General features: G+C 33.5%; 1 protein-coding gene across 1 annotated transcript; it reads right to left on the minus strand.

Moving 5' to 3' along the window:
- Positions 1-6,187: 6,187 nt before the first annotated feature.
- On the minus strand, positions 6,188-8,956 carry LOC129301199 (abscisic acid receptor PYL8). The gene is made up of 3 exons (XM_054939779.1): positions 8,503-8,956; positions 7,355-7,570; positions 6,188-6,812 (listed from the first exon to the last, which is right to left on the minus strand). Exons 1-3 carry the CDS (start codon positions 8,647-8,649, stop codon positions 6,594-6,596), a joined length of 582 nt encoding a protein of 193 aa, XP_054795754.1. The 5' UTR covers positions 8,650-8,956; the 3' UTR covers positions 6,188-6,593.
- Positions 8,957-9,460: the final 504 nt, after the last annotated feature.

Here is a 9,460-nt window from a genome sequence, read left to right on the forward strand (position 1 = left end):
TCTAAAACTTAGCATCAGGAGAAGAAATAGTTTCATAAAAATTAAGTGATTTATCTTGCACCAAATAAGTATAAAAATCATTTCTAAAACTTGTTTCTTTTCTTTACCTTTTACTTCTCCTTAAAACCAAATCGTCATTCAAATTTTGTTTCAAACTTAGCATCCTCAATAGGTTTAGAAAGACGCTCAATTTTTAAGGGAAAAATATATTCAAGAAATTCAATATCTTTCATCTCAACAATTGTGTTTTGGTCTAAAATATCATTTTTTAAAATCAAAAAATGATAAGTTACACTTTATTTAGTATAGCCAATAAACATGCAATCAAAAGTTTTGGAATCAATTTTTCTCTTTTTAGGATGTGGTAATAAAACTTTTGCAAAATATCCCCACACTTTTAAATATTTTAAAGTTGGGGTAAATTCTTTTCATAATTTATAAGATGTTTTCTTTGTTTTGTAAAAAATATGCATATAAAATAGTTTAACACCATAAGTTATTAGGTACAGAAGAACTCAAAAGCCAAGCATTCATCATCTCTTTTAATGTTTGACTTTTCCTTTCTACAACATTGTTAGACTCCGGAGAATAAGTGTAACATCTCAAGTTTTAATTTCCTAATTGATTAAACCTAATTAGGGTAATTAAGTAAGTTAAAGTGGTGTATGGCCAAATAGATCTAATAATCATATTTGATGGTATTTCAGCCTTAGTTATGGGTTTGATATTGAGGAGGGCCATCCGGGCATCAAAAAGAGAAGAAAAGGAAGAGTTAATATTGCTGTGCCACACGTCGCAGAGCACAAACATTTTTAAGTGAGGGAGTACCTCTCTGTGTCATGCACCACGATGCATTATGCGTCCGCTTCAGTGTATGGCCATTTTTTTGTAGTTTATCAAATGCGAAATGAGATAGAAATAGAAAAAAGAGAAAAGAGAGAATGAAGAGACGTGCTAATTCTCTACTAGGGTTTACTTGTGGATAACTTTGAGAGTATTTTGAAGGATACAAACACTCAAGGTAAATATCACACTCATTAATCTCTATATTTTTTTTCATATTTATGAGTTTATGATTAGGGTTTGATAGTAGAAGTGGAATTTCGGTCCATATAAGTTATGGGTTCAAATTTATTGACTCAAATGAAGTTAATAGGAGTATATTAGAGTATCTAAATCTAAGTATAATGAGTTTTAGTTTATTGAGTTATTGGACACCATTAATATCTAAAAATCTCATTTATTATAGGTGGTTGAAAGTTTGTGATACCATTAATGAAGATTTAATGGCTCATTAATACTATTGAGGGCTAAAGGTAATTATTAAACCCAATGGATAGGCTCTAACTTATGTAGAGAGAATGTTAGGCAATTTAGAAGTAGAGATTGAGGGTTTACATGCTTGGATTGATAATGCTAATGAAATTCAACTTGGTTCATTGTACTTTTGGCTTTTGGTCACCTATTGGATTGAAATTCAAGATTGAAAGCTAGTTGATTGAGGAGTAAACCTTTGACCTCTCAAAGGTTTGAGGTAATCAGAAAAAACTCTATTTTGGATAATTATGTGTTAATTAATTGTTAATTGGTTGTTAAATGTGAATTGTGAATGTTACATGTATGGAATTAATTTTTAAAGTAAAAATTATATATTAGTTTTAATGAGTGCATGAAAAAGTTATTTTTGGCTTGAAAATGTAAAATGCGAAGTCAAGAGAATCTTAACTATAAATACGCTTATGTTTTTGAAAAATAAAGAATGTTGTGTAGAGGTATTTTTATGTTTAGGAGAAATGAATTTGGAGAAAGTGATGAGAATACATACTTGGGTAGCGCATGGTCGTGAGCCCAATGTAATTATTGTGATAATGAGTATATGAAAGCGAAAAAGTAAAAATGAGTGAGTATTGATTTTGTCATGATCAGTAGTAAGAGTTTGCCTAGGAATTAGGAGTAGAGAAAAAAATTCATATGGTATTTTGGCTGCCCTCCAGTGCACGGGGATATAACTTTGTCCTATAGTTTGTCGAGGGACTAGAGCCTAGTTATCTCTATTTGTTTAAGGAGGAGAATAGCTTAGGATATGAGACACCCCAGGGATTCAAAAAGGGGAGAAGCCATGGTCTGAGAGTGAGTCCTATGACCTTTGACTGGGTCACACCTCACGATTGGTAAGCTTGAATAATCTAGTCACACGGATGGAGTCCTAATCAGTGTTATAGCCCACGATTTTAGTCTAAAAAAATAAAAAAGATATAAAGTTAGTTGATCATTGCTTAAGTAAATATATGATGTGTCACATGTGTTAAGTAGTGACAAGTCATGTAAATAATGAGTCATGTTACATATATGAGAATATGGTGACAATGCACCTAGTTATAAGAGTTAGAGATGTTATTTGACGATAAACGACAAGATATGATATATGCTAGCATGTTTTACATACTTGATTTCCTTGTGCATGTGTTTGGTTTATAATTGATATATAACTGTACAAGATGATTTTAACTTTAGTTACTAAGTGGCTAGACTCACCCTTTTAATTTAACATTTACAAGCTCTAGCTATGGTGCTAAGAGGGAGAAGATTAAAATGGCTAGAAATTAGCATATTCCTTTCTATATGCCTCTAGTTTAGATTTAATTGTGTAATAGTATATAACTTGCCAATTCTATGATGTTAGATTTGTTGTTAGAAATGTTAGATTTGTATTTTAGGTCCTTAGTCTTTATGTAAGTTTGTGTGTGTGTGTGTGTGTGTGTGTGTGTGTGTGTGTGTGTGTGTGTGTGTGTGTGTGTCTATAGGGCTAAAATACTAGTATAAGTATAAAAATAATGATTTGAACATATTTTGAACAATTTAGGTGAGATGCAATGATAAATTACCTCCCCTTCTGTTTTTGGTAAAATGGGGTTGAGAAGTGAATTTTTGATATATTGATATTTTGATACTTGTGACATGTTGTACTGGTAGTCTTAGATTCATTGGACATGATCTAGGTATTAGGAAAACCTTTTGACACTTGTTGAAAGTTTTAGACACCTATTTTGTGTAAAAGTATTGAAAAGTAGTTTAAATGTGTTTGGGTGTCCAACTTCTTAGTGTGACATATTTTGGAAGTGAAACATATGCCATTGACTAGTTCATATAAAGAGTTTTCTATAGACACTTAGATCACATCATTCGAACGTCGGATGGAGAATCTGGGTGAGTCAAAAGTTCCCCAATTTTGCTGTCAAATGACAGCAGAATCAGTAGAAATTTCGTGCAACACGTCGTGGCACATCGTGCACAAGCCGCGGAACATTGCCTTGTATCACAGAACATGTTTTGTTTTTCAACCGTTTTTGACTTCCTTCATTCATCTGTGGTATCTCATACTTCTGTGACTTATTTTTACTCTGATATGAAAGATTTTGATTGACTTAAACTCATTTTTATTTAAAAAACTTAGGATCCTTTGCTTTTAAATTAAGCCTTTGTAATTATCCTTTCGAGTTAAGTCTCGAATTATCAGGAGTTATATTGGTTAATTATGATTAGTGGAGTGAGAATGTTTCAATAAAAAGATGTTTTCTTATGAATAATACCTTCTTTTTCACAAAAATTATTTAATAAAAATATTCTCCACCTCTATCAAATCTGACTCTTTTAATCTTTTTATTTAACTGATTCTCAACTTCTGCTTTATATAACAAAAATTTTTCAAAAACTTTATCTTTATTTCTTAACAATTATACGTTAGTACATCTTGAAAAATCATCAATAAAAGTGACATAATATTTTTTATCACCTCTAGTCATGATTTGTTTTAAATCACCTTAATTAGTGTGAATCAAAGACAATAACTCATATTTTCTTTGATTAGAAAAATGAGGTTTTTTACTTTGTTTGATTTCTGCACACACTTCACATTTTTCAAAATCATTATTTTTAATTTTTAAAAAAAGTCCAAGTTGTCGCATCTTATTTATATAACTTTTACTAGAGTAACCTAATCTAGCATGCCACAAATCAAAAGAATCAATCATATAAACATGCATATACTGACAATAATATTCATTTCATTAACATTCAAAACAAACAGTCATTGATTATAATACTTTTTTTTTCTACAAATACATTATTCTTTGTCATTATAATTTTCTTAGATTCAAATGACATTTTAACCCCAGCTTTCCTTAACCAAGAAATTGAAATTAAATTTGTTCTAACTTCAGGCACATGCAGAACACCATTCAAAGCTATAGTCTTTTCTGATGTGAGCTTTAAGACCACTTTCTCTTTTTCTTGAACTTTAACAGTTTGAGAATCAACAAGGTAAACACGCTCTTTCCTTCACTATCATCATAAGAGGTAAACATCTCCCGATTAGCATATATATACCTAGTAGCCCTAGAGTCTATCACCTATTTCTTCACATTAGAACTTAACAGCGCTTGAGACACCACTGTAGTAATGATGTCACCATCATTGTCATCATCTCTTAAAACCAAATTCACATTTAGCTTTAGATGTTTATCACGATTCACTCTCTTCCTGCACTGTGTTGCATAATGTCTTAGTTTACCATAGATAAAATAATCTCCTTTTTTTTTCTTGAAAGAGGGATTATAAGCACTGGGTTTGTAATCAAATTTTCTATTCTTTTTGTTATCTTTGGTTTTAGGGTCATACCTCTTGTTATGAGACTTTGTCTCTACTAGATTGACTTTGGATATCATTTATTTGCTTCTAGTTGCATGAATTGCCTTTCAATTGGTGTCTTTAACTATAATATGAGTTATTAGGTTAGTCAAAGATAGCTGCTTTTATTTGTGTTTTAATTATTGCTTATAGTCGTTCCATGATTCTAGCAACTCCTCAATAAGAATCCTAGCAACAAATTCATTTGGTAATTTAATATTTTCAGCACAAAGTTCCTCCAGCAGATTGTGATACTCATTTATCTGCTCCTTTACATCTTTGTTCTCGGTCATCTCCCATCTATAGTAGTTTCTTAAGATGAATTTTTGCTTGTCAGCATCCTCAATAGTACACTTTATCACCAGGGACTCCCATATCTTACAGGTTTCCTTGTAGATATAGTCGACATTAAACAAATCATTAAATAAAGTACTAATAATAGTATGTCGGCATACCTTATTTGCGTGAGTCCATGTAACTCTATGGGCTTGGTCAGCATCAATGGTGGGCTTGGGTTGAGTAAGAGTAGCAGCTACACTATGCAAATTAAGGATGGTGAAGACTGGTTCCCACCAATGCTTGAAGCTCTTGCCATCAAAGATTTCTATCTTTGAAGTGTCTGAGAATGGTCTCAGGAGGGGAACAACAATAGTTACAGGGATGAATTGATCTTTACCAGAACCATTAGGCACATCCTTAGGGACAACGTTCTCAAAATTAGATGCCATAATAATTCTTAAGATTGTCGACAATAGGTAGGAAACTACAACTTGAGTTGTGTCAAAAGACATTGTCTTTAAGAACTATTCTGACACACTAATATGAAGGACTGACAACTCTCCAAAATTAAACAAACTCATCTTGCAAACAAACAAGGTAACGGAACAACAAATATCAAATATCAACAAGATAACTCAAGCAGACTAGCATAACACAAAAAGCGAATGAGGAAAGAAAGGCTCGAAAGCTCAAGAGCTAGGCGAAATGGTTCCGTCTGCATGCATGCTTATATATAGGCCAAGATCCTCAACAAACGTTGGAATAGTAATCACCAAATTAATCCACCATTAAGCTTCGATTACAAGCATATGATTTCCCATTAAGCACTTGTCTGAGGCCATTAAGGAACAAGTAATGTCAATAATAAAATCAATTTAAGTATGCACTTAAAACCCAAAAAACGTTAAGGTTAAAATTTAAATTTCAAAAAGCCAAAAAATAAAATTTTCTGATAAGCTAATTTATTTATCATGAAATTAATTCAATAGAAAGAACCTACCGTCTCTTTGACTCATGTGTAGGAGGGCAAATCAACTTTTTTCAACAGTGATTGCCCTAAGTTAGCTTTTATGTAGGCAAGTTCATTTCTCTTCCAAAATCATTTTATTAACCTATTTCACTATATATATATATATGCTAGGAGCTCTATTCATGCAAGCAATGTGAGACTTCCTCTTTTGACACACACAATAACTACAACAAAAATTAGAGTCAAATGATGTCTGATCACCACTGGAAAAGGAGCTAACGCTTTCGGTATCTGTTTATTAGAAGAATCCTCAAGCACCAAATGTTAATTTTACTGCAACTTGAAACAATGACTCCACCAATGGAAACAACTATACTCCCAGTACTAATATACAAAAGCCCAAGGCCATGGAAAAGCTCCTGGTGTTTCTCCTTACACTGCACTGGATTCAGACAAACTCTGATTATGCTGATTAGCTAAGACATAGACCAGAACATATAATGAAGAAGTTTTGAAATAGCAAACCAAAGTAACAACATTGCTACTCTGATAGATGGAAGTAGAATCATTGCCAGTCTGTCTCCTAAGCCCTCCCTGCTTGGAAAGCCCCTGAAGCTTCATCCATGGCAGCCATGTTCCGACATTGCTTATCATAATTCTACATCGAAGCAATAGGTTCGGTCCGATCCTGCACAGCCAGCCCTTCCGAGACATCAGCCAGTGATTTGAGATTGCATTTTATTAGGGCTTCAACAAAGTAGCAGGTCTCGTCCTTAGTGTTGCCCTCAGGTACATCCACCACAAAAGATTCAATTACAAGTGCGCCCGGCCTTCCCTCGATAATTTCTGGGTGGAGAGACATAATAGACGAGTAGTTCTGAAGATTAAAAGATACTTCTTAGATTGCTAGCCAAAAACCATCATTTGCAGGAAGAGAAGGGCTATGTTGTTAAAGTCAACAACTTACAGATGTGCATTTGCAATTAATTTACCAGCAAACCGAAATCATTTCATTTACAGGGTTCAACAATCGTTTAATTCATTGAGGATCTTATATAAAAAAAATATCTTGACATCAGATAAAATTTAGTACTTGATCAATCAATTCTTAACTAAAAAAGACCTCGTTATGGCTGCCAATATCACTAAAGATATTCCAAATTGTCAAAAGTTATTAAATACGAATATATTTCTTCCAAAAATTAAATTGTTGTTCGGCTCAAGGACGTTAAGGGGAAGAACAAGTAAATTTTGAGCACTTCGAAGGAGGCACCAAAAATGCATTAAGAGTGCTCCCTTCAAAGTGGATATAGATGCCTTTTATTTTTCAGAAGAAGTAAAAAAATTCAAATGCAAAATTCTAACTCAATCACAGACAATAATTAGTTAATTACTACTCAACAAGAAGATCTTTCATACCCTAAGCCTATGATCGCCACCAATAATCCTGATGCTAAGTACATGTTCATTGTCATCAAGAAGCTCCAATCTTTCAGTACTTGTAGTAGCAGGAAGCCCTGACTTAACATCAACTTCTCTTAGACTCCCAATCTCAAGGTTACCCTTAACAACACATCTGCTCACGAAAGGCTTGTACTTTTGTGGTTGGTCAAATCTCCTCACCAAAGACCATACCTAGAGAAAGCAAATCTATAAACCATAAATAAGCAATCCCGGAAACAACCTAATAAACTATAAGCGATATAACTAAAGAGCGGGAAATGACAGAATAAGTCCAGAAGTCTGAAATTGTTATCAAGAAGCATGCCAAACTAACTAAAAAAACAAAAACAAGACAAGACGAAACAAAAGCAACAAGCCAAGCCCTATTAACAAAAAGGAACACAAAATAGAACAAAATTTTAGGTTGCCGGTTCTCGCTAGTCAGACTTTAAATATATATTATACTGCAGAGCATCAAACATCAAGAACCTTGCAAAGGCACTCAACAATATCTTTCACTCAATCAAAGGTAAGAAAAGGATTGTTTAGTGCAGGACGGCTATTTGCTCTGGTAGTCCGCTTAACTATAACCTAATACAAACAATTGTTGCGGGAGACTGACAAAATTAATAGTAGATCATATGGTCTTGAGTAACATGCCGACCAAAAGACAGGCCAAAAACAGGATGAGAAATATTCAAATGCTACCTTCTCCCCTTTTGGGGTAAGAATATTCAAATGCTTGCGATAAAATCAGTTCAAATTCATTGACCTTTGGTCATAATCCCGTGGCTGCTCCCAATCAACTCCACTCACTCCCAAAAAAGGGGGAAACCGACGAAGAAAGTACAAAGTCGCAAACAGCAACAACAAATTCGAAACACTGATCCCAAGAAAACCTTGGTAAATCCACCGTCCAAACTATCCGCCGATCCCAAGAATCAAAATCCAGGGAAGGAATACCTTAATACCAGAACTAAGAAGGAAAACACACTCCAGATTCGCATTAACCATAACTCAATTATAGTGATGCAAGCAAACATCTTTAGTTCTTTACACATACACATACAACTACAACTGAACAGAGAAACACAAGCTCACAGATCGAATATTAAAGGGTTTACCAGGGGGACTGGCGCTTTGATATGTTTAACGAGGGCAGAACTACACTGATTCTCTCCGGGTTCGTGTCTATGGTGCCTCCTTATGTACTCTAACTCCAAACTGCTGAATGCTGTATTCCCAAACCCATTAATATTTCCATTCATCATCTTTCTCTCCAAGCAAGAACCGATGCCACACGACCTCTAATAAACTTCCAATCTCCGCAAGAAACAACCAACAACCACCATGAAATTAGGACGCAGGATCGAATCGGCGCCGCCACGCACTAAAATCCCCGATATCAGTTAGACTGAGCTAAGATCGCCGCAGACGGAAGCTTCCAGAAAAGGAACCAATTTCAGGAGAACGAGGTGGATGAGGGTCAGCGCCATCGATGAACTACCGCTTCGCAGGTCCCCTATTTTATCTTAAAAAGAAGAAAATTTTTATGCCAAGAAGATTATTACTGCGATATCAAAAATTCAAATATTATATAAACAACAAAAGGGCAAATCAATCAATTTTGTTGACAGGCCTTCCACTTGATCGTCTCATTACAAACACGCCATTGCTTTGTCTGTTTCCGCAACTGTCGTTTTCCCGACTAGATTGCCCTCCACTTCTCTTCATATTTACGCCTTCTTCACCAATCTTTTCTCTGACCCCATTTATAAATTATTTTTATCAATATTATTAATATTAATTTATTAAAGATATAAAAATAAATAAATAAAATTTTAAACATAATTTTAAATAAAAAATAAATTAATTATATAATGTTATTTTTTATCTCTCTTTTATTTTTTAAAAATATTTTAAAATTTTAATTTAAAATAAAATAATTTCATTAACAAATGATTTATAAAATGAGTTAAATTATATTTTTTAAAAGATAACTTATATATTAGACCATAGAAGTAATGTTTAAAAATCATCCTAGTTTTTTATTTGGCCAACAATCATCCCAGCTAAGTTATT

The sequence above is a fragment of the Prosopis cineraria genome, unplaced genomic scaffold (assembly GCF_029017545.1).
Source record: "Prosopis cineraria cultivar Desert tree isolate PC_DT_omini unplaced genomic scaffold, ASM2901754v1 PC2, whole genome shotgun sequence".
Taxonomy (NCBI): Eukaryota; Viridiplantae; Streptophyta; class Magnoliopsida; order Fabales; family Fabaceae; genus Prosopis; species Prosopis cineraria.